General features: G+C 34.7%; 2 protein-coding genes and 1 pseudogene across 12 annotated transcripts; 1 reads left to right on the forward strand and 2 right to left on the reverse strand.

Annotated features, from left to right (window-relative positions):
• Positions 1-1,769: 1,769 nt before the first annotated feature.
• On the reverse strand, positions 1,770-6,359 carry SCPL31 (serine carboxypeptidase-like 31). 2 transcript variants are annotated; one of them, XM_022860187.2, is made up of 10 exons: positions 5,794-6,359; positions 5,141-5,248; positions 4,791-4,886; positions 4,399-4,491; positions 4,242-4,324; positions 3,818-4,153; positions 3,472-3,602; positions 3,225-3,320; positions 3,035-3,140; positions 1,770-2,246 (listed from the first exon to the last, which is right to left on the reverse strand). In XM_022860187.2, exons 1-10 carry the CDS (start codon positions 6,086-6,088, stop codon positions 2,100-2,102), a joined length of 1,491 nt encoding a protein of 496 aa, XP_022715922.2. In that variant the 5' UTR covers positions 6,089-6,359; the 3' UTR covers positions 1,770-2,099. The 2 variants fall into 2 exon arrangements, with proteins under 2 accessions (XP_022715922.2, XP_022715923.2); XM_022860188.2 differs by having other exon boundaries at positions 3,818-4,108; positions 5,794-6,208.
• A 6,979-nt stretch (positions 6,360-13,338) lies between these two features.
• On the forward strand, positions 13,339-14,530 carry LOC111275078 (caffeoylshikimate esterase pseudogene; annotated as a pseudogene). The gene has a single exon (XR_016334032.1). The product of XR_016334032.1 is annotated as a caffeoylshikimate esterase pseudogene (transcript).
• A 434-nt stretch (positions 14,531-14,964) lies between these two features.
• LOC111275077 (helicase-like transcription factor CHR28) lies at positions 14,965-24,078 on the reverse strand. 9 transcript variants are annotated; one of them, XM_089755192.1, is made up of 13 exons: positions 23,672-24,078; positions 23,057-23,132; positions 22,258-22,361; positions 21,523-21,936; positions 21,094-21,423; positions 19,962-20,033; positions 19,251-19,328; positions 18,259-19,168; positions 17,971-18,101; positions 17,591-17,809; positions 16,614-17,213; positions 16,297-16,506; positions 14,965-15,667 (listed from the first exon to the last, which is right to left on the reverse strand). In XM_089755192.1, exons 1-13 carry the CDS (start codon positions 23,831-23,833, stop codon positions 15,563-15,565), a joined length of 3,411 nt encoding a protein of 1,136 aa, XP_089611318.1. In that variant the 5' UTR covers positions 23,834-24,078; the 3' UTR covers positions 14,965-15,562. The 9 variants fall into 9 exon arrangements, with proteins under 9 accessions (XP_089611318.1, XP_022715930.2, XP_022715929.2 ...); XM_022860195.2 differs by lacking the exon at positions 21,523-21,936; XM_022860194.2 differs by having other exon boundaries at positions 21,094-21,936.
• Between the last annotated feature and the right edge of the window lie 1,888 nt (positions 24,079-25,966).

Genomic DNA, 25,966 nt, shown 5'->3' on the forward strand with positions numbered 1-25,966 from the left:
ATTTTCAAATAGTACAAAATTTATAATTTTTTTCTCCATTTACATTCAGTTCTTTTATATATAATTATTATAGTATAATTAATTAATTATAATTTGTTATTGTATAATATCCATTAAAAAATTACATGGAATTCATATTTTTAAGTGATGAATTTTTATATAATTTTTTATTATAATTAATTAATTGTAATATTTTAATAAAGAGAATTATAGATAAATTTATAGCAGGAGAATGTTGTCGGTTTCCGGTTAGTATTGTGGTGGTTGAAATTTTGCTATTCGGTTCTAGATTTAGGCTATTTTAGTTTGATTTCAAGAAAGCTGATTAGGTGTTGAGATTCAGGGGGAAGCCAAGTATAATTTTCAACCAAAAATTTTGGCAAGACAGGTTTACTTTTTTTTTATTTTTTTATTTGAGTGTTTGGGTTCACTAAAGAACAGAGGGAAAAAAAGGCAACAATTATACACAAACAATTCGAGAGGCGAGAAAGAGGAGAAGAAGAAACTGGAGAGGGAATCACGAGTGGCGGCTAAAGATTGAGAATGGTGACTGTGTTTTATAAACAAAGTAGCCTTTGGTATAGAGAGAGTGAGAGGCGAGAAAGAGGAGAAGAAAAAACTGGAGAGCGAAAGTCTGGCATTTGACCTGATTGAGACTAGGGCTAGGTCCATCCCACAATTTGCTTAGGCCCAAGCATTGAGTTAATCAAGTCCAATATTCATCCCATATAGATTCAAGTTGGTATTTTTCTTTCCTTTTTTATTTGTGTTTCACTTATTCTTTTTTCATTTATTTGTTCTGTTATATTCATTAATTTATGGAAATTTTGTAAGTATTGGATACAATAACGTAAAAATTTTAGAAAAAGGAATTTCATAGAATAATTTTGTAAATTAAATTTTTATATAACTTGAATATATAATTCATAAAAATTTTTTTTTTAAATCCAACTTTCTTATTTCCTTTTTTTCTTCATGGAAGCTAAAATCACAAAAAACTGCGTAGGAAAATAGAAGACGGAAAAATGATGTATCACTTTATATGAAAGAAAACCCCGGAGACAGACATTGATGATTCGATTGCCTTCGTTAGAGACTTAATTGACAAAAAGAGGAAAGAGTTGCTCAAACATGCTCTGATTGATGGATTCAGTGATTTGCCTATAGCATCTAGGCGTCTTCACTTAACATGCATCAAGGTATTTCAGATGTTCTACAACAAATATGATTCCAACCCACAGATGCTTCATCAAGACATCCAGAAGGCAATCTATATTCCTTTATATGTTGGGGCATCGAAGCCATAGATGCCCCTTCCTTATGACTCTGGATCAAAGAAGGAATTTGCAGCAATAAATTCTCTACTTTGTTCATCCTTTCAAATATCAGAGCAAGAGAATTATGGGATACAAAGCGTTTGTGCCCATTTCAAGGCGTGAATATGCTAATTTGTTTCTTTCGCCTAAATCAGTTCTACTTGGTCAACATGTCCTTTCCATACTGCAGTCTAAAAGTCTGTTAACCAATTGAATTGGAAAGATAAACTTTGAGCCAAATTGCAATATAGTTATAATATGTGGGTGCTATTATCGTAGACTATTCAAAGCAAAAGACCAATTGTATACATCAACCTTGTTGTCATCTTTTATTTGCTAGTCCAAGCATTGAATGAACATCTTGACTGCTTTGTGGAATAAGCCAGCTGGAAGAAAATATATGGTGGTTTGACTGGGCAAACCAGCTCAATCGGACAAAAGAAACCCATCACATACACAAAAAAAGATGGTAATTTGACAGCAATTCCTTTTCAGTTTTTATGAGATAAGCACCATCTAGGACAAATAGGGACACCTTATTATTAATTAATCAGCAAAAAAAAAAAAAAAAAGAAATGCCTTGTAACTGGTCGCACAAAAATCAGAAATAGGAATTCCTCTCCATCTGCCTTATTATGTATGGTAGTCTAGCTCATTTCCTATGCATAAAGCTGAAAGGAATATTTTAGTTGGTGAAGACACACCTAGAACTTGTTATTTTTCTACTGTTACTGTTTTCTGATACCTACAGAGTACTAATTAAGACCCAAATCTTCTAACTCTCTATCGGGAGGAAGATGGGGATTCCCCAAGGAGAAAAGCTGAGAAGAAAGCAAGTGAACTGCTTGGTTTGAAGCAGGGCACTGCATGGCCAGCTCCTCTAAATGTTGCAAAGGTAAGTCCTTTGTACTCTTGAAACCAACCGCTGACCTGACCAAATGAATGGCAAAACTTGAAGTTAGTAAAAGATGTATGCTTGTGCTATGCATTGTTCACGACCAAAATGCAGGATCTCGGTTTTATAAAGATGTTAAGACTTCGAATCTTCCATACATAACCCACAAGATTTAAATGCAAAACTTGATAGAGGGATAGAGAGAGCTTTTTAAATGAGAAACAACAATCATGTACAATAAGCAAATCATATAATTTAGACATTCTTACTCACCATTCTAAAATGTTTAAGTAGACCCTTAAAGTATTAGTATTAATCAACTAAAACCATCACATGGTAGGGCTTGACTAATCAGTTCTTTAGGACAAGATGGCATGATTTCGAGACATAATTAGAGCTGAGAGTTTTTGTCAGTTAAGCTCATAATTCCAAGGTTCAGAACTTCAGATACATTGCTGAATGAACCACAATAAAGAAATCATGGCATTTCAGCTCCCGTTTGAAAAGAGAATGGAGTTGTTCTTTATCTCTTTTTTTTTTTTTTTTTTCCAATGACAAATGCAAAAGAAATAGAGTAATGGTACGATCACACTACTAATACGCCCCCCCCCCCCCCCCCTTTACCTACCTATCTCTCTGTCTCAGAGAAATACTAAGGGGAAGGAGCTTTTGCAGTGGAGAAATATATTAAAATGTTTTTAGTAAGTTTAAGTTGTAAGGTTAATAGAATCAGATTGAAAATAAAATATTAATCAGAGTCATTAATAGTGAAACAAGTTAAACCATGTGTTTTTATTTTCATCTTGACTGTCATCATCAATACCTGTTTGTCATGATACCATGGTCTCCATGCCTTAGTGATGGGCAATCCCAAAGCACTTATGCTGTATCGCGTTGACAGAACAGGAACTCTTCCATCCGTGTCTCCACTATACCACTCAGAAGCTATTACCATGAGACAGAAAAACAATCGACTACAATATCTAGAAAACTGTTTGAAGCATGTGACTTACCTGTAGACCCAAATTCTAACTCCTACTGCAATAAGCTTTTTGTATATGGGAAGTACCGACGGCTTTGAATCTGACCAATCATCAAATATCTTTTGACTGCGTCATACAAGGGAATCCCAATGTTCAGTTGGCATTAGAAAACCTCAATCCTAATATGCTTCTTCTCATCATTACAGGCTTATAAGAATGATGGTTGAAGAAAGAATTATAAGGAATCATATATAACAAGATATCAACAAGACATTACTTGCAGATGCTCCAGTTCCTGAGATGATAACCATCACTAACGTGGAGAGCTTTTTGAACATCCAGTCTATTGTAGAAAGCTTTTGCATAATCATCAAGGCAGGGATCAAAGCCACCCAAAATCCTTGGCATCTGGTAAGGAAAATCCATGAAACCACCGTATCATAACTTTGCCACACAAGTTAATGGAAGTACTATAACATGGAATGAAGGAAATCCTACACCCCCCCCCCCAAAAAAAAAAAAGAAAAAAGAAAGAGGACAAGAATTAAGTCATGAGAAATTCCTCTGACAATGATATTGTATTATAGGTCAATGTAAGTTACAGAAATGAAACATGTGATCACCATGTTGGATGTTCGCTTCATCATGACTTGCAATATTGATTTGGTATTTGAACCAGCACTATCACCAATACACACAGGGGTGTATAGGCTGTAGATATCAATCTTCTTATACTGTTTGAGTACTTCATCTACAGCTTGACTACAATCTTCATTGCTCCATGTATCATTGCTTTTAAAATCACAGCTTTCACTGATTATTTTGTGAGTTTCATCAGATACCACAGCATGGCTCCAAGCATAATCCGTCATACCTCTCCAGTCCTCAGCATCATATGTTTCAGGATTTCCCAACTGTTGACAAGAAAATTTCAGCACGTCAACCAAGCATGCAATGGTCTAGCAGAAAAAACAGGACCAGGTTTACTATCACGCGTTTACAAATAGCCTAAATAATTTATTTTTTATAATTCACAAATGATCATACCAAAATACCCTTGAGCTCAATATGAAGTGAAGGATCCTTGTTGTTGTCATAAATGAGCTCAGCCAACTCTGGCACATATTTTCCTGTGAAAAACAAGTCATCAATTGAGAATCACTCCGTCGAGATAAAGACAAAATAAATTATTAAAGAGGAATACCTGCATAGCTTTCTCCAGCAATATAAAAGGTCCGTGTTCTGTATGATGGAAACTTCAGGAACCAGTTATGCAGAAAAGTATAAGCATCATTTGCTGGTGTCCGTGGTAGAAAAAAACACTAATTAGTTACAAGAATAATTTTATGATAATCTGATAATGATCAGAAGCTCCTATAATAGAATTTTTACGTAGAAGCTACACATTTTTTTTAAAAAAAATTTGAATGAAATCCCATCTTTGACAGTGGTATGACAGAAATTAGGTCATATTTTAGCCACAATTTACCAATAGTATTGGACAGACTACTTGTCTAAAAAAAATAATTTAATTGGCAATACCATGTTAAGATACAGTCGCAGCAATTTACAAGTGTAATTTTGTGTTAAACTCACCGGTAAACTCATCTCCTAGATTATCATAATCAGTGGAAGTATTAGAGTACGAAAATCCAACTCCAATAGGAGATTCCAGGAATAACATATTGGCTTCTGCATCACCGAAGACATTAAAAAATTCTTAGTAATGGTATTGGAATATGGAGAGAGCAACATACAGAGGTTGAAAAGAGCAACCATAAAAGTATATTGATTTTATGTGATGCAATAACAGATATTTTAATAATGATAACAATGATGACGTCCGTGACAAGAACAATGAACAACCAAGATGAATAGATAAGAAGAACATACTTGCAACTTACATATGCAAGTTGCTAGAAAACTACAAATTCCGAACTTTATACCTTTATTCCATGAGAAGTTGTTAAATTTAATTCCACGCCCACCAGTGTCCACTATGAATGGACCAATCTCTTGCGTTGCTCCATATCCCACAGAAGAGCACCCAGGACCTGAAACATAAAGAACTTGTCAGCTTATTAGAGAACATAGAAAAAAAAAACATATTGAATTGTGGAATGAGGCTTATTTCCACAAGTGTAAATGAAAAAAAGAGCAATGACCTCCTCTAAGAGAGGACATGTGACAATGATCATGTATCATATACCCTAGGATATTATAGCAATTATTTTATATATATGGCCCGTGGTCTGTCTAACAACCAGGCAACACTTGAAATGAAGGAATCTGTGATAGCTTTCTCTTTTTCTCTCTTTATGCGATATGTGCGAATAAAAGGATGTAAAGATAGAAATGTATAGGGAGAGATCTTTTGGTCAAAAGATTGGAATCTGAAAAGGCCTGGGGTAGGTTTTAAAAACTATGTAACTTTTGATAACAAATGTATTTCGAACACCAGGATCAAATTTGTTTTGGCCAGCATCTTCCATTAATACAATCTACCCGGAGGTGAACAAGACTGCGGATGTAGAACAAGATGCAATAGCTCAAGACCAAATTTGATCACTTTCCAGATAATTTAATCCATTATTCTTACCTCCATTAAGCCACAGCACCAGTGGTTTTTCATCAGGGTAAGACATAGCCTCATAGAACCAATAAAAAAGTGCTCTTCCATTCTTTTCATTCACAGTAACATAGCCAGCATAATGGCGGAAGTCTACTGATGGCTGGCCAGGCAAGTTGGTAACGGGGTCATCATTCCCCAGGGAACTTATTCCCTTCCTGTTATACCTTCGCCAATGTCTATCACCAGTGATAGGATGCACTGATGATATAGTTGAAACAAAAGCCAAAGTAAGGAAAGCTACCCCTTTCAGTCCCAAATCCATGTTGATACAGACAAACAAGTCAGACTGATTTCAACAGAAGGATTGATGATTACCAAGAAAGATCACATATCTATTTATAATGCCTCGATATAGGGACAATTAACAAAAGTGCCAAGATACAGAAGAAAATGTCCTACGTGGCATCGAAATTTTTATATGATTGGCTACTTTATGGCAATCTGACATGGTTTTTAGACAGTTTCTAGAGTGTTCAAGGGACAGTGGAATCTCTGTGTTGGATCGGTGAATCATGGTAATATGAACTACGTCGATCATTATCCCCAATAATTTGTGCCAAACACATTCCACATGATCTTCTTATTTGTCAAAGCAACGATGACTATCAGTTCTAAGAAAATTTTGGATTCTGATTAAGATATACTTGATTTTCAAAAGTATATGGTCACTCATTGCAATAGTGCTATTGATCCATGATTCAACGAAACGAGACTAAATATACAGTCAACATTTGGTGACCATCATGTATACAAAATTTCTTGTCATGAAGTGAAAAGCAAAGCTCAGTTTGGGGGATATGATTTCTGGCTTAATTGTGATCAAGAATATTTGACTAACTACAGATAAATAAGGGAACATATATTAAAATAGAAATAAAGATAAACAAGGAAAGACATTAAAAGAGAAAATATGGACAGGGAAAGGTGATAAGATTTATTTTTATCAATATGGAATGATTTTCCAAGCAATTAAGAGAGTCAAAGTTGCCATTTATATTTTTCTTTTTTGAAGATTTATTCTTAATTAAGAAAACATTTTAAACGATAGCAAAGATCGGATACATTGTAACGTGCTTGTTTATATCATGGTTAACTTCCATTTTTTTTATGTTATCCACCAATTATTTAATCAAGTTGTGATTTCCGATATATAGCATCAAATTTATCTTTCACTTCATCAGTTTATTGGAACAAATGATCCTAAAACAAGTAGGAAAGGGCCTTTAGCAGATTTAAGGTTAACAAAATATTGGTTTTTAGTAGAAAAGCATATAAATATGGTAATTCATAAATCTATCTTCATTCAGTTAAAGTCTCCATGGTTATTGAGAAAAAGATAAAGCAAATTTTTTTTTTATTGAACCTCTAGATTCTTTTACACTTCTGTCGACAATAATGTTCAAAATGATGGGAGCTCAACTGTGTAAACTTTGAACATAAAAGTTTGACTGGGAAAGGTTATCCAGAAATTTGTTCATTTTGCCATGTTTGTCAATGTTTTTTTTTTGTTTTTAGAAAAAGTGTTTGAATCTAGAATTGACCTACATTAGTGAAACTGTATGTATTAAATAATTAGGCCCCTTTGTTTCATGAACAGATAAATAACTGATAATAAATGATCATTTTGGTAAGCTATGTGGAGAAATGCGACCAATAGATTCAAAAATATCACCTGACACTACGTACCTGGTGATCCATCTTTCTTTCATCTCAAACCAATCGAAAAGATGAAGAAAATCAGTTATGTTTCCACTACAACGCTCAATGAGGGAATGACTGACCAAAAGAGCCAAGACCAACCAAGGGACAATTGTTAACATATAACGCACTTACGGATTCTTAACTATGGTGCTGAATTAGTTAGCTTCTTTGACAAATAAAAAGATAATTAATTATAAAAGAATGAAGTAACAGATGGATTTTTTTTCAGTTCTGCGTATGCAACAGATAAATCAAGTCTAATTGCGCTTTGGATTGATCCTGTATTAAAGAGATACTAGTTAAGGTATTTATTTGTATATCGACCTGTCTGATTGTCCTAAAACTGCATTGCAAGTACTAACAAGTCACAACAACCTAATTGGAGTGCCCTGAATGCAATGTACTATCTGCCCAGTGTTAGTTAAATCATTTAAAGGTCGGAGAGACTGTTCCAAAGTCTACAATGGTCCACTTCTATGATTATACGAAGACTAAAACATCACATGGCAGTATCTTCATAAGAATTGACTGGCTTATTGCCAGTGAATTATCTTATCAAAAAGTAGCCAGTATATATGAAAAGACATTGTGGCATATATTCGGAACTAGTGGTTCTTCTTAAATACAGAAAAAAGCTAACTGTTTCTAAGAATCTCATCATCACAAAGTTGAAAGATGGAATTTTGTGGCGAACCTTGTGCATCGTGACCCTTGAATCTGATGAACTCCAGGTGGTGAAAGGTATGAAAGGAACATCAATTAGGTTGTTGAGCAATGACCTGGATCCTAACTTTATTTCGTTGAATAATGAGATGGAAGACATCTCATAGATATTCAGTGAATGATTTATTCATGTTATTACTTCATTTTCTATTTGATGTACATTTATCAGAGGCTAACTGACCATATATATCATCATCACAAGCATCAAAGATATTCCTAAATAAAGTTTACCTCAAGAGTTTTTGCACTCTTTCTGAAAGCATTAATGAAGATAAACAAATATAGCCTTTAGCATTGTAATGCTGATCAATCCCACTGTAATATGACAAATACTCTCTTTAGCTAGTTAATAAATATGAGAAAAATTAGTGTACATTCTTCTGCTTCACTTATTTTAATGATTATATGTAAAACACAGCTAAATATCCATCCAACATATGCATCATTCTGTTTTTGCACAAAGAAATGGCACCCAAAAAGCAAACTGCCACTTGTAATTCTGACTCATATGCTGCAACCTAACTTTTTTTGGCCTCCAAATGGATGGCCACCTAATCCCTTGATTTAATTCTTATTTTCATTCTCTTTGGTATTGAGCCACTGCCACTAATCAGAAATGAGGACAATGTCAAGAAAGAAAAGTGCAGATCTATGCTTAAGCTCATTATAGAAAACATATTATTTTATCTAATTTATGTGTGTGTATCATGCATAAGCGCAAACATTTATATGATGCTCCACACAGTTATCTGGCAAAAAAATCTGACCAATGAGGAAACAAATTAGCAGACATGAAAAATCAGTGTATCGTTTTTCACTGGAGATAAACATCTGAACTACAATAAGCTCGAGGTCTTTCTTTTTTTTTTATTTAATCTTTTGTACTTTAGCGGTTTTGGGATAATCAAGTCAATGGGCTGAGCAAGTTGAGATAAAACGCACTAACAAATTAAGAGGCAAAGTGCATATGCTTTGGCGCAACTTTTAAAGCAACTTCTCTACTACAAAATGTTGAAGTTGGGAAAATCAAGTTTGACAAGTCAATCTTTGGCTCCTGTAAAAACTAACCAGGGACTAAAAGCTAAAACTCAAAGGGGAGCTTCTGAAAAGAGCTGAAATGAGAAGCTGATAATCACCTTTAATAAAGTTTTAAAATGAGCAAAATATTATAAATTATTTCAAATAATCTCAATCTGACGGAACCTTTTAAAAGCTCCACTTCAGTACTACTCTTTACTACAGCTCTAGCCCAAGTCAAATGTGTTCTACAGGATTAATATCAAGTTTGCAAAGTGAAGTAGCCAACCTACTCAAATTCATGAGCCCTGCAGAACGGGAGAGTAGGAGAGGAATCGCATCCACATTTTTATTTATATCTACATTCTCAAGATTCAGAAGATAATACAAAAACATAACTGATAGCTAATCAGTCATACTCTTTTCATGTTTATGTATTTTGAAATTTGGTTATCAATGAGAATAATCAGCTAATGCCTCTTAAACATACAATAATTTTATTTTGCTATTGTTTCTAGCATCTAGTTTACTGTCATAATTCCCAATCAGTATTGTTGTCGGTAAGATAAAATTTCTAAATACTTCCCTCAACAGTCAACATCCCATATTGAAAAAGTCATGCATCCAGAAAGTTCATCTAAAATGTATATTATACCAAGAACCTTGAGAAAGATTGCAGAAGGTTGTTCATTCTAAGTAAAACCAAGTTTGAAGCGTTTCTTCTATCATCTAAAAGACAAATGCAGCCAGAAATTAGAAGAGTAAACATGCTTTGGTACTTTTTCAATGATAAATCAATTAAAATGCACTTTGAATAGAGCAGTACATAGTAAAACCTCCTCTTCATGCCTAAATGGTAAAACTGTGCCAAAAAAATACTCTCAACAAATTAGCATATAAAAGATATGTATGACATTTTCTTTGTTTTCTTATGATAAACTCAATAAAGAGGTAATTTCCGCCTTTCTAGCTTTGAAGGTAAATAAATAGGCTTGCTTTTCTTTATCTGATCATCACCACCTTCCTATTTTTAAATTTCAAGCAGCAGAACCAGCACCCATTTGCCCAACACTGCTGCGTTATTCCTTTTCCACATGATGCAAATGTACTAAATTACTAACAGTTTCTCACTTAAGGACAAAGATTTTATGATTCTATTATGTAGAAAAAGTGCTTAAGCCATTCATATAAAGTATTTTTTTACCTATGTTCCAGGGTGTACATATACAAGAGCCTACAAATGGTGGACGACATTGAAAATCAATGGTTTTCTGACTATTCCGACGCATGAGAAGACACGTTTGGCATGTGGAATATGTTACGTATAAAATTCCAATTGAACGAAAATCGTATTCTGATAAGCCTCATCTTGAATCATTCTCTCAAATAACATCTTTAGAACAGCTATTGTGTAATTGATAATATTTTTATTCTTTAGACACAATTGTATGACCATAAAGTTGATGCAAAAGGGACAATTTTCTTTATCTGTTCTCATTTTAGTGGGCACGAGCATTATCGATTTCATGATGACCTAAGAACTTCAGTGTACTTAGTGAGAAGCAGATTAGATTTGTGGCAAGCTGCTGTGTACAATGCATTGACAACCAGATGATAAGAGTACATTATCTTGAAATGAGTTTTTGGATGAACTTATCCCATAACTGTTTGAAAGGTATCTGAATTACTTTGTAAATGTTGACTGTTTGAAATGCTTCTCATCAATGTAACAGCATAATCATTTATTAAATTGAATCAAGCAGACTGAATCTAATTTGCTTCAATAATCAAATTATATGCTACATTTCCTAGAAACCTTTTTTGGCTTGCATAGGCCCCCATTCTTGACCTAGTTCAATTGACCATCTTCTGCATTTATCATTAAAAATTTTAAATGTTACTGGGGGGCCAATACATTAGCCCAATACCTATCTCTGATCTTGGAATATAAATTTCTTTTGTATTTCTCCTTTGTGCTTTTAAAGGTTTCTACTACCACTAACAAAAGAATAGAACTTTTGCAACGCTTATTTGACCTACCTAACATGGGAAGCAATTGTGGATAAACCAAAAGCTCACGGAATCCTTACAAGCTAGCTTTTGGCAATGTTCCTTGAGCATCCAGCCAAGAAAGTGAAAGTGTTGTTATGAAATTACTCAAATCTTTTATAGACTGCAATTACAGCCTAACAGGACCATAGCAAACTAAGGAAGTTATAAGAGTTTTCACTTTCGGTGTTACACTTTTTGTTTAACTACCTTCTCCATTTCCGTTTCTCTGTTTCCAGCTAACCCAACAAACAGAACAGTCAAAATGAAAAAACCTACTTAACCATTTTGTCTTCCTAGGACTGGCCTTGGTTGATTTTTTTTTGCAAAGATAATAATTTGAGAAAAAATTTTAATTTGTAAGACATGTTTTTTGGATGTTTGGGTTTTGAAGCTTTAGTTATAGAGATGCATTGCCTTAGGGCCACTGGCCATATTGAGCTTCTTAGAGGGCATGTTTTCACTATCTCTGATCCTGTTGGATATGAACATTCAAAATTATGTCTTCACTTCTTGTTTGCTTTCACACAACAAATAAATTGGATATATAAATGCCCTGTGAAGTATCTAAATTCATCATGCAATTATCCACTAACATGGAGCTAATTGATACTAAATTATCATTAAGGTCGAGTACTCTCACCATGAAGTTTAACACCAAATTATACCCCAATAAGTTCAACTGCATAACTGCAAGGAATATATCAAAGAAACTACAAATAGAACTAAACTATTTAAATACTTAACAGTCCAGCATCCCCTTGGTCAACTGTCCAAAAAATGAAATATTCAACAGTTTCTTACCACTCCTATGACAAAGAGAGTGAGAATCATTATAACTTTGTGCACAGGACTTGTCCTACTGGATGCTCATAAAGAGTACCGGTAACTAGATGAAATGTAGCAATGTTTTTTAAAAAAGGACAAAATGCAAGAGAAGCAAAATGAAAACTTACCAAAATCAAGAACATCATGAAGTGAAGAGAAAGAAGGAACGGCCAAGGAATGTTGACTAAAGTCATACTATCAAACTATATTTACATACTTCCTTTTCTAGGTTAATTCTTTGACAAGTTTAAGCAACTAAATAGAAGTTGAATCACCTACCAACTTTTTTTTTGTTGGTTTTTTGTTTAACTTTCCCTTTGGGGTTTATGTTGAAACTGCCTTCCCTAAGAAACAGAATCTTTTCTAACTGTATCATTTGAGCCAGTAGCAGATATCTAATTAACACCAACCCCACTAAGCTATATGTTTAGATATCCTAGCTTGAGTGCCTCATTTAATAAATTAAGCCAATCAAATGCAATTATTATCGAAGCCTATGAGACCACTGGATAATCTACACTGGTGAGTGTGATCTGCATAGAGATCCTTGGTTCCAGCATTAATGCTCTCCTCTTTAAGGGAAAGAAAACTAATCCACTAAGTGTAGTAGAAAGACTAAAAGAAGAGCTAGACGTCGAGGGTAGATCGATGGGTACATTTTCAAGGTCAAGGAAGGTTTGTTCTATCATGTTATAACTTCGAAGGACCAAGAAGGCTAATTAATACAATCAGAACCCCAAAGTCCAATGTTCAAGGTCCCCCACTCCCCCCTCTGATCTACAAACAATAATCATCAACTAGGCAAAAGCAAGATGCATTAAATTTTTAGGGTCGGGGGAGGTTGATGCATGATCCAGTTTTAGTATGGTATAAAATTCATGGGCATAAAAAGCACTTCAATCCAGCGCCAGCATATGGCATATAAGTAGGACGAAAACTTTTTCAAGGTTACACATTTGCTTTTCTAGCCATCAGGAAAGGTTACTTGCAACATGTAATCAAATGCCAATAATTCCTACCAATTATATTAAAGTTAGCGTTCTTAAAATGCAAAACAATAAGACGAGTGCTAATGGAACATTATTACTTGTGCAGAAAGAAAGCAGAGCCTTATAACGAAACGAAAAAAAAAATGAAGGAAATGACCAACTGACCAAAACTCCAAAACGAACAGAAGCAGCGAGCAAGACCCGAAATCAACAGAGAACAAGCCCGAGTCTTCTAGCCCAACTCAACCAACACCACAGCCCAATACAAGAGTCAGCCTCACCAAATCCAAATCCAGTAACCATTAAAAAGCAAACCACAAAGTCTCTACCAATCAAATAGCAGACCCCCCAAAATTTGATCATTCTCTCTTCCTCTCAGAAAATGATGGAAAAAGAAGAAAATGTTAACTATTGGGGAAGCTTCTCAGAGGAAGAGTACTACAAGCAGCAAGGAATCAAGGGATCAAAATCATTCTACACCTCACCAAGAGGCCTCTCTCTCTTCACAAGATCATGGCTTCCCATCTCTGGGAGTGCACGTGGCATCATCTTTGGAATCCACGGGTATGGCAATGACATGAGTTGGACTTTCCAGTCCACAACAATCTTCCTTGCTCAGAAAGGTTTTGCTTGCTTTGGTCTTGACCTTGAAGGCCATGGTAGATCTCAAGGCCTAAAATGTTATGTCCCAAATGTTGATTTAGTTGTACAAGATTGTCTCTCTTACTTCAATCTCATCAAGCAAGATCCTAACTTTGATGGGTTACCTTGTTTTCTTTATGGAGAATCAATGGGTGGTGCTATTTCTTTGTTGGTTCATTTTGCTGATCCAAATGGGTTCCAAGGAGCAGTTTTGGTAGCACCCATGTGCAAAATCTCAGATAAGGTAAGACCCAGATGGCCATTTCCTCAATTTCTCACCTTTATCTCAAAATTCATGCCCACTTTACCAATTGTACCAACTAAAGATCTTTTACACAAATCAGTCAAACTAGAAGAAAAGAAGATTGTAGGAAACAAGAATCCTTTAAGATACAGGGGAAAGCCAAGATTGGGAACGGTTGTTGAACTCCTGAGGGTAACTGAGTATTTGAGTCAAAAACTATGTGATGTGAGTATCCCATTCCTTGTAGTACATGGCAGCGCAGATGTTGTTACGGATCCTGAAGTGAGTAGGACTTTGTACAAGGAAGCATCAAGCCAAGACAAGACGATAAGGATCTATGAAGGAATGTGGCATTCGTTGTTGTTTGGTGAACCTGATGACAACATCGAAATTGTTCGTAGTGATATTTTGTCTTGGTTGAATGATAGATGTAACACAATTTCTGTCTGAATGGGTTTAAATTATGCTGTATGATTCAAAGCACATTAATAAAAAAAAAATTTAAAAATCATGATCCAGGGTTTGATTTTCTTGTTTATGATTGAGGATTGGAAATTCAATATACAGAATATTTGGACTTGAGAATTGGGACGGCAATTTTGGAAGGAAAAATCAGATTCAACGAGGGTCACCTGATTTCAAGTCCATTCATGTGTTTCCTGTACCGTTTTAACCATGTCATTTACGTCGTTTTAGATATTCTTTGTGGCTCAAGTGTGCAGCAAACAAAGCCCTTTTATTGAGGGCAGGCAAAGAAACACGATACCAAAGAAAAAATGTGTCGCATTTGTGTAGCGATTGATTCCTTACGTTTCTAATCCGTCTGGTGACTGCCAGTTAGGCTTTGGACTGGTCTCTATTTATTGTTCTCATTTGCGCATGGAATGAATCAACAAGCAGTTCAAATTTAATACTCCGTTCACTCTTCGCTCTGAGAAACACCAATACACATAAAAGTAGAAGGTTCCAATTAGCCTTGAAATTAATGAATGAATACACTACAGGGAAATAGTATACTCAAAATTACCGATGAAGCTACAAACTTTCAATTTCTGTATCTTTGGAAGAGAAAAGAATAAGAAAACAAAAATTGGAGACCTATCATTTACAACTCTAACTAACAGAATCACTCGTTCAACTCTATTATGTTACGTGTTATGGCGCAATTGCCTTAAACCCTATACAATGTCACAGGTGATTAGAGGTTGAGAACTATCAATGGCCAGATAAAAAACCAATAAAGAAAAATAACTTTCCTTTTGTGACCAAGAGTAAGGGGATCATGAGGATTCTTTCGTGACTATTCACAGAGTGTCTCAGTAGAGCCTTACTCGCTCTCATGTCCAAAAGAACCTATAATCGGTATTTGGGTTAGCAAAATGGCATCCGCTAGGCCGGGAACATGGATCAGGAAATGGTTCTAAACGAAGAAGCTGGGATCCAATCATTCCACCACCAACAAGATGCACCGACCTTGGCATGCAAGTCTAGCACTACCAATTTAAGAATGCAAATCTACCATTGTTATCTTAAAAGTGAAATGTCATGCCATAAACAAGTACTCCAAGTCTTCTACTGTGAGCCGCGTCTGACGACCACCAGTTTCATCTTCCCCAAACGCGGATGCAACCATCTCCCTCTTCTTTTGCTGTTAATTTAAAAAGTAAAAACAAAGTTAAATTAAAATTCAAGGATAAACAAAAAAAAAAAGCAAATATTTATTGCATGAGCTAATATTTCAGGCTAAACAATTAAAGTTCTGGGTCTGGGTGAAAGTAAGCACAGAATTCGTATTGGTGCCAAGAAACCATTTCAACAGGGACATTTAACCAAGCACAATTTAATTTTAACTTAATATTCCTGACAGCTACCAGGTAGAGAGGTATCCACTGGCTGGAGCAAATTCAGGCCAGGGCTTTGAAGAGCAAGCTCCTGCCTGCCCATAGGCCTGAACTTATGATAAACAAATTTAAAACAGTTATATTGAATTATAATTATGTTACTTAGCTAATGATGAAATAAGCATTCAGAACAGGCATAGCCCAGGTACAGGCTAAAAATTCTGTTTAGCGTATGGACTGCTTTATCTATGTCTATAACACTGACAATTAACTTGTCAGAACAGTAACACTATCAGATACATCCAAGTTTTTCTAGACAGCTAAAAACCCTATCCATCATCACATATTGTCTTCAGCTCAATAAAAATTACAGCATTAACTACAAAAGAGAAAAGGAAAAAGGTGTTGTGCCTGCATAGGTGGGGGAAAAGCTTACCTGAAGAGATAAAATACGATCTTCAACTGTATCTTTTACAGTTAATCGTAAAACACTTACAGGGCGAGTCTGCCCAATACGATGTGCTCTATCAATTGCCTGGTCCTCAGTTGTAGGGTTCCACCAAAGATCCAGCAGAAGAACATGGCATGCAGCAACCATGTTCAGCCCAAGACTGGCAGCTTTCAAAGACATAATCATAACGGATACCTACACACAAAGGAACCAATTTCACAAGTAAATAAGCGGAATCGCTAAACACCAGAATCTCACACTCCTTCATGACATAGAGGTCAAATAATAGATATCATTAAAACCTCTGGTAGGGTGTTGAAATCTTTCACTGCTTTATCTCTAGCAGCAACTGACATAGTCCCATCAAGTCTTCTGTATTGGATGGAAGAACTTTTAAGACAGGCTTCAAATAAATCCAGCATCCTTGTCCACTGGGAAAACACTATGGCTTTCTCTCCAGGTACCTTACAGGAATCATTCAAACTTTCACCCGTAACCACATTTTTTTCATCAGGAAAACCATTTGGTGAATCCCCAGAATGGAGATCTGATGAACCTTCTGGACAGCCACTAGTCCTTAATCTATGATCTTGAGGTTTAGCTAGTGATTGCAGGACCTCAAGGGCAGCCTTAATTTTGGAAGAATCATTCAAACTATCCTCAGAACAAGGCCCAATTACCTCTACAACTTTAGAACCAGGACAATCAGGGGAGCTATCCTGACCATGCGGCTCAGAGAGAAAACTGTTTAAAGCAGCATTTGAAAACACAGAAGATGCACTGAGTCGAACTTTGCAATTTGTAGTGGGACACTGGTTGTCATCACCAGTAAGATGTTCAGAGATGCATTGGTTGCAGAAAACATGACCACAGACAGCGACAACAGCATCTTCCGGTGGATCCTACAAAACATAAGCAAGGATGTTGGAACGGAAATTAAGCTTTAAAAAGTTCAAGGATAACTAGAGGAATAGCTAAAATAATTATGCCAAAAGAGATGATTATGGTAGTTAGCCATGCAAGGCAAAACATGCCTCCATGACAGCACAATATGATCCTTCCGCATACCCCAAGCTGAAGCATCTAAATATACCCAAACAAGTATTTCATCTATCCACATTGAGTGAATCATTATTTGATCACTCAAATCCTTTCAAAACCATATCAACAGGAAGAAATGTGCCTAGGCAAGTGAAATCATCAGAAATATTGCAAAAAGGAAGCAGTTCTTAAAGTAGAAGGAAAGCAACTAAAGAAACAAGCTGAAAAAGCTACATACATTGCAGATGCCACAAAGAGCCAAAGATGATAAACGACTCAGAAGAAATGTTCGCTTCTCCTGAGGAAGCTTATTGGCATTCTCAATCGATGATCTCCATGAAGAGTTTGAATCAAATCCCCTGACAAGAAGAGGATGATCACAGGCTTGGCGAAGGCGCAAAAGCATCAACAAGATATTCACATAGTTTTGTTTGACAGTCCCAGCAGCTGCATACTCCTGAAAAACATTTCAAAATTAGAAAAGAAAAAACAGAATGTACCATAGCATAGTAATATAACCACATAAACTACTATTACTATTAGGAATATCCTATAAAGCAACAAGAACTGTAGAAGATCTGCAATGAAAATTTAAATTTAATTAGACTAAAACCATACTTTAAACTGAGCACGTGAATCACTCTCCAATCTGGAATAGAAGTCACGTTCATCCTTTGTGAATTCCACCTTTTTCAATTGTATCACTTTAGGTGGCAAGTTTATAATTGGTTTCCCATCAAGAAAAGTACCTGAAATGATTGCGAGTGATTGCAGTTAGTTGCATGCAAATAACAACCTCAAGGAAATTCTACAACCAGTGATATATATTGGATTTAGCACATCACAGTAGAACCACATTTCACTGCAAGGCCATCCAAAATTAATTAAAAATTGCATACTTAGTACCTTTGGTGCGACGTAACATTATTGTCTGCAAGATAGCTTGCAATTTTGGATACCCTTTCGCTGGATTTTTAGTAATCGGAATCTTTATGGAAGAACAGAATGACTTGTAAGCGGCATATGGGTCATATCTCAGAAATCTGAAGTAGCTATAAAGGTCATCAATGGCATTTTGAATTGGAGTTCCAGACAAGCACCATCTACGTTTAGCACGAAGGCCCCAACAGGCCCTAGCAACTTGTGTTCTATGGTTCTTTATGCTTTGGGCCTCATCCAGAACAATTCTAAACCATGCAACTTTTGCAAGAGGTCGAGAAGCAGAATCAAGAAGCAATTCATCCAATTGCTTCTTGTGCTTCACTCCTTTTTTATTAGAACTAGGAGGGTATTTCCTTTTCCTGCTTAGTGGAAAATCGAGAGATGAAGCATGTTCACCTTCCAACTTCCCTTTCTCATCATTTTCTCCACGAACAGGAGGCTGCTTGGGGACCTCCATGCTAACAATTGAATATGTAGTAAGGACAACATCATACTTTGCTAACTCAAAAGGATCCTTTGTTCTGTTGCTTCCATGGTATACTAGAACGGAGAGATTAGCTTTGCTCGTCACCTTATTGTGTAGCTCCTCTGCCCATTGCCTCAATACACTTGTGGGACATACAATGAGAGTTCCACCAGCTGGCCTTCCCTTTGCTTGCCCTGATGGAGAAGAGCTTTTCTTTGGAGCACCATTTGACATAACTTGACTGTTATCAGATTCTTGCTTCATCCCTTCATCATCATCATCATCCTCATCATCATCCAAATTTAGTGTTTCCATCTCACCCTTTCCCATATCTTGAGAAGATGCTGTAGAAGATGGGGGCCTCTCACTGAGAATAAGTGCAATTGTTGACACAGTTTTTCCTAATCCCTGCAAGAAAAAGATATATATGAAAACATAATTCACTAATGGTATAACTAGTGTAGGACAACCTCAGAATATGGCAACTGACCTGATCATCTGCAAGAATTCCTCCCAAACAGTGCGAGCCAGCTTTCTCCTTCTGGGTCATCCAAGACAAAGCAATTCTCTGTTCATGGATTATGTTAGAACAGAATTGGAACAGAATCATAACACTCACAAGTGAACATGTAAGAGAACTTTGGCACCCACCATGCAAACATACAGAAAATCAGAAAAGAAACATGGAAAAAGCTATTTTCAACTTAAAAATCAACAGTTACACCATAGTTCATAATAGCATAGAATCTTAAATCAAACTACAATAAAGAAAACAACATAATCTCTGCCTAAGGTTTCTTCTTTGACTGCATCCATAAATAGTAAGGAAATATCTAACCTTCCAAAAAACGAGCAAAAGACTCAAAAAATTAACATTGCACGTTGCAAAGAAAGAGGGTAGCAAACAATCACCATATATAACTACTTTTAAGTCCAATTTTATCCAACTTGATCAAGATAAGTATATTTTAGCTATGTTTATTCCTTCTTGTAGATAAGTCACGCCCATTTTAGGCATTCATAGATAACCAAACCATAAACCATATGCAAATGTCCTTTTCAAATCAATTCTTCAACTGGAGCTATTTTCACCTTAACGCAAATACCATTGCCCAATCTCTGAAAGTACAAAACTTCAGAGAACCTCAACATTCACAAACTGAAATACAAAGAAAAAAGTACAATATGGAACAATTCAAACCTGATGTCGTAGAAGAGGTACTGCCAAAACACCATCCGGAGTACTAGCTTCAGACTTTGGCTGAGAAAGACCCTGTGAAGCATACCACAATCTCATTAATCATGCCAATATACAGACATAAACATTAAATATAACATTGATTCCAACAGAAGGGGGCACCAATTTAAGCTTAGAAACAAGGCAACATCAATGCTTTATCCACACAGGAGTATCAAAGGAGCCTAAACATCCATCTTTGAAAACACTTTCACAGGATAATATCTCCACTGTGAGACCCAATTTGATTCAGAATCAAATTAACCTGAAAAATATTTTGAGAGAATCTAAACTCTAAAGATTTTTAGTTGAAATCTTTTATTACACATTATAACAGTTTATGCAGCAGAGTCTTAAGAAAGTGCTTCACTCAAGGTCACAGTTGCATTAAACAGGGTTTGATATTGGAAGGAATCACAATCATCTTTCAACAAGCCTTCAGTTTCCCCTCTTTCAAAGTTTTTTTTTTTTTTTTTTTTGCCTTTTGGCAAAACAAGCCAGAAAAGGACATCAAAAAGAACATTACAATGTTTTAGAAGTATTAATCCTAACAAGGTTCCAGCAAAGAGATAGCCAAATCATTAACAGCCCTATTTTATTTGACCACTCCATTACACATAATAATTAACTTTTTTTTTTTGTGGTGAGAGAAATTAAATTACTATGTTTTGGAAATAAAATTCTTCCAAAAAGATCAATGAACTATTAGGGGCACAATTTCATTCAACCACTTCCTAAAGGATGACATTTTTTGCGAAAGATAATGCATAACTAAATAAAGATGTAACTTAAAATGACTGGAAAACTGTTTCCTTCTAGCCATTTATGCCACAGTGCACTATAATGCAAGCAATCCCCAGAAATTCATCCAAATTCTTTTGATTCACCAGACATAGGATGCTAATTGCAGACCAATTCTCAATTTACAATTTTAAATATGTTCAGTATCTGCAAAACTTCGAAGATGTCAAGATCAAACATTATTTTAAACTTTGAAGAAATTTAAAATCAATATTGCAGCAATAATGCTAGCACATTACCAATCCATAACTGCTAAGAGCAAGAAACAATGCAATCTCAAAAGAACAGCACTTACCTGCAATGCAACCTGAAAAATTAACTGCTCATCATTTCCCTTGAGCCTGATACCCCCCATTCCTGAGTTATGAATTGGACTACTAAATGCAGTATTTGGACTACTAAACGCAGTATTCGGCAAACTAGAAGTCTTCTTTACAAGCACCAGGGATTGATTTGGGCGGGCAGGTTGACAGATATCTTCAAGAATACATATATCAGGGTCATCATCAAAATGAGATCTGCAATCTGATGAATTGCTGTGAATAGATTCGGGACTGACTTTTGAAAGACCCATACTCCTTGAAGGAATCAACTTACTCTCTCTTTCACCCCCAAAACAACCTATCTGCATCTTGGTTGAAGGAATTGGGTGAGCACTGGAAAAATATTGCTCTGAGGAAGTTAAATTCAAATGTCCACTACAGAGGGAAGATTGACTACTAACATTTAGATTAATGTCATGATAATAATGATGAGCACCCTTGCCATTAACCAAAAACTCCTGATTTGATATAGAAGGTGAAATATCAGACAACTGCTTCGAGTCTTCATCAACAGATAATGAGTCATCAACCCTGTTAGTAGACCTTCTACAGCTAGCCTCATCTAATGCTTCAGCAGAATGACATAAAATGTTGCCAGATGTAATCAATTTATTATCTTCATTCTTTACAGAAACCTCTTGCTTGTTTTTTGAAATGTAAGGTTGAGAATGAATGAATGGCAGCACCGATCCTTTGTCATCAAAAACGTCACCATTAGCAATGTATGACAAATTCTGGCAGGCCGGTAAAACATGCCCATTCCCTTCAACTTCCATATGCTGTTGCTTTACATCAGAGAAATCAGTCATTGAGAGCTGTGACACAGACCTATTATCAGTCCCACCCTGAGCATTGAAAATTATCCTACCACTTGAGCACGCACTCTCATTCAAATATTCCACTACTTCACCCTCCTTACTTTCTTCAAACATAAAATTTAAGAAACCAGGCCAATATTGCATTGAGGAATCAGCAAAATGTGCATCATCTCCGTTCATGTAATGAGGTATAACAGAACAAGGATCACTAACATCACTAACAATATCAGAACCATGACAGATGGTAGACTCATTAGAAGTAACATTGTGTGAAGTCATATCTGCATCGAAGGACAAAAAATCCATAGACCTATCTACCTTATTTTCAGGCGCTTCCAGGGTTTCCAAGGTATTAGTTGGAAAATCAACATAATGATCAAACATTAAGTTTGTATTCTCAACAGCAGGGCTGTGCAAAGCATCTGTAATATTCAGTAAACAAGAATCAGCATTTCCACTAAAAATTTCAAAACTGAGCTTTCAAGCAATGATACACAAAAATTTCAAAAATGCACAAGTGAATGACATTGTTTAAGTTTACTTAGGTAGTGGCTAACATACTTTTGTAGTCAAACTCTACTGTAGTATTCTTGAATTGTACACCAGTTTTATTATCCATAAGATCAAAATTCAAATTATCTCCATGATCCAACATATGGTTGCCATCTATCTAAGCAAAACTTGATGCTATACTACAGCTGGGCATCTCAAGCAGAGATATTCCAACCCTCTCTGTACAGGATGCCCCATAACCAATCGCAACCAACTCTTTAAAACTTGCAGAAGATGTTTGGACCCTGAGAACAACCATGCACAGGGGTCCTAATTTCCCATGATAATCAAATGAACCACCTACAGACCCTGTCCTAGCATTTGAAGCCTCAGAATTATGTCCTAAAAGATCTCCAAAGTAAACCTCGAGGATGATGATTCTTCAAATTTCAAGCAAGAAAATATATAAAAATTCATTATATCAAGAAAAAATTTTTGGCCTAACATGATTCCTTTTTTTGGCCTTTGATACAGCCAACCCAAAGTTATGGGATAAAGCTTAGTTTGTTTTTGTTGATGCATCAAGAAAAAATTTAGAAAAACACTTGTGTAAAGAAAATTTTACCACTCAGAAACTGGATGTCTTCAGGAGCCGAGTCCCCTTGAGACATATTTCTAAGTGATGGATCTTCTGGATTACTCTGCAATTTAACACAGAAAAGTTACACAACCCAATGAAAGAATAGAAAAGAAGATTGAAATTTAATTGACAAAAGGGAACACAAAAAGCTACGAGATATGAGTTCAATCTTTTATATCCATAAGTTTAAGACTAAAAGCACCGCAAAGTAAATTACAATTTCAGCAACTTAAATGAGATGACTTTGAATTCCAGAATCACAAATTAACGAAGTACTAGGATTTATTAAATTCACAAAAAAAGAAAAAGAGCAGTAGAATCCAGTGGTCCTCAAATAAAATAAATTCCGTTTCATTTGATTTCAATCAAACTATAAAAATCAATGTTCTCATAAAATCAGCTAAAATTAAGCTGTCATTGACTCGTTGCTTGTTACACTACGTGAAGATATAAACTTGTTAGGGTTTTCAATACAGAGTACTTGATCTACACAACAAAATCCTTTTCAAAATTTCACACTTGAGAGTAGGATTCCACCAGAATCTTCACGCACGAAACCCTAAAAAACGGCACCGAATCTAACCGAGAAAAAGTAACTACCTGCGGAGGATCAAAATTCTCTTCAAGAATGCTATTGAAGATGTCGAGATCGATGCATAGACCATCGGCAGCTAAGTCATCGAACTTATAATCAGCCGAGGGATCGCCACTTGGCAATAAACCGGATCTATCGTTATAGTCATCATCCCCCATCATCAACATCAGAAATAAAAGAACAAAACGGAAAACCCTAAATTGCTTTTTTTGGAAACCCTAACCAAAAGCTCTTATAAACCGCGGCCAATTTACCGGAAACAACAAAGACTTGCGCCCAAACAACCCAAATCGCATCACTTCAACGAAGAAAATAAAGAGAAGTTTCCTAGAAAGTTCGCGTTGGCGGTTTGGAATGAGTTGCGACTTTTTTTTTGTTTTGGAAAATTAAAAAAAAAGGGCAAGAGAGTCGTGAAGGATTTGATGGCTTTTTTGCGGTTTAAATAGGGATTGGGTTTTGGAGAAAGACTTTTTCGCAGACGATTTTTCCTTTTTAAAAATTATTTTTTTTTTTTTTTTAAATATTGTTTGTCTCGGTTTCTTCGATTGAGCGAGAGGGAAGGGAAAACGAAGAAGAAGAGGAAAGACTTAGTGATTCTACGTCGTATTGTCGTTTTCACATTCGATATTTTTTTGGGGTATTTCGGTGTTTTGAGAAAACAGGAGCTGGCCGAGTTGCTCAAGTCGGTGGGTAATTGAGAGGCGACTTTAACGCGCATGCCTAAAAAGGTCATGGAAAAAGCTTTGAATTTGCATGAAATATATTTCATTTTTATATGGGTTATTAATATTGAGCAAATTAGCTTGTCACAATGATATTTTGCTAAGAGTAATAATGTTTAATTTTTTATTTTCTAAATTAAATTATCAAATTTCTGGCCAAAATAATAAAATTATCGAAATGAATTTAATACATGTAAAAAGAATTAAAGATTAAAGGTTTTAATTTTTTTCTTTAAGCTTTGTATATTTAAAAAAATACACTAATAAGTATGTTCCGTAAATTCCATATATAATACATATTTATTAATAACTACGTAATTTATTTTAAAATTTTAATTTTAATGATTTCAAATGAAAAAATTGTATACATTCGCTTAATCATTCATGCAATCATTCTGATAAATCAAGACATGAAAATTTCATTTTTGTTTTCTCTACTCAACAAAGAAATGAGTGATAAGGAAGTTTCAAAAGATCATATATATTCCATCATTTTTTTTTCCAATCAAAAGAAAACGAGTTTTAATTGTTAAATATTATTATATCATAATAGATAAAGTTTAATAGTATGTTTAGATTGAACGAAAGGGAAGAAAAGGAAAAGAAAATAATAGAAACAGAAAATTTTTTTTTATTTGAATAAATTTTTAATTTAAAAAAATATATATATGAAAATTCAATAACTTTTGATTTTTCATATAATCTTCATTTTTTTAATACCCAATTTATGGGAAAAGCTAAAGAAATGAAAGCTAAAAAAATTTTATTTTTGTAAAAAAATTTTATTTTTTAAAAAAATTATTATATTCAATTTTTTATTAATACAAAAAATCTAGTAAAAAAAACTTAACCACATCATAATTTTTTTGTAATTTTTTTTAAGTCATTTTTTTTTTCAAATAAGTTTCACATATCTTTTCTAATATAAAATTTTTTTATAATTTTTTGGTGATTTAATTTTGATGAATGATTAAATATGAATAGACATAATTTTTTAAGTTTATGAGATATCAAACTAACTCAAAATTTTTTATTTTTATATGTAATATATTATAGTTTGAGATGTCGGTAATTTTATGAGATGTTTCATTGAAACACAATTAACTTGACTATGATTATAAACATATCAATACGCTTCCCACACAAATTTAATTGGTAAATATTAGTTTTATTTTTTTTATGATGAAAATATTTATTTTTTATTTTAGTAAAATAAATTTATGTTGAACAATTATATGGTGATATGTTATTACTTATTGTTTGGTACAAAAATGACATATAATTCACTCCTATGTAATATTTTTATGTGTTTGTATTTCTTATATTTAATAATTTTTATGTGAATATATCGTCAAAGTGATAATATACTGAAATTTTGATAATGACCAATAAATCCATCAATGCATATTTGTAAAACATCTTATTGTTTCACTTGATTAAAAATCATTGATATAGTAACAATTACGAGGCTAAACAAGATAACAAATATATTATAGTCCAGAAGTACTCTAAAATCACAAGTAATGAAATATTATAATTGAAAAAAATTATTATAATGAATCATTTCATTTCTTTTTC

This window comes from Durio zibethinus, chromosome 26, assembly GCF_047325235.1.
Source record: "Durio zibethinus cultivar Kanyao isolate XHJ-2024 chromosome 26, ASM4732523v1, whole genome shotgun sequence".
NCBI classification, from domain to species: domain Eukaryota; kingdom Viridiplantae; phylum Streptophyta; class Magnoliopsida; order Malvales; family Malvaceae; genus Durio; species Durio zibethinus.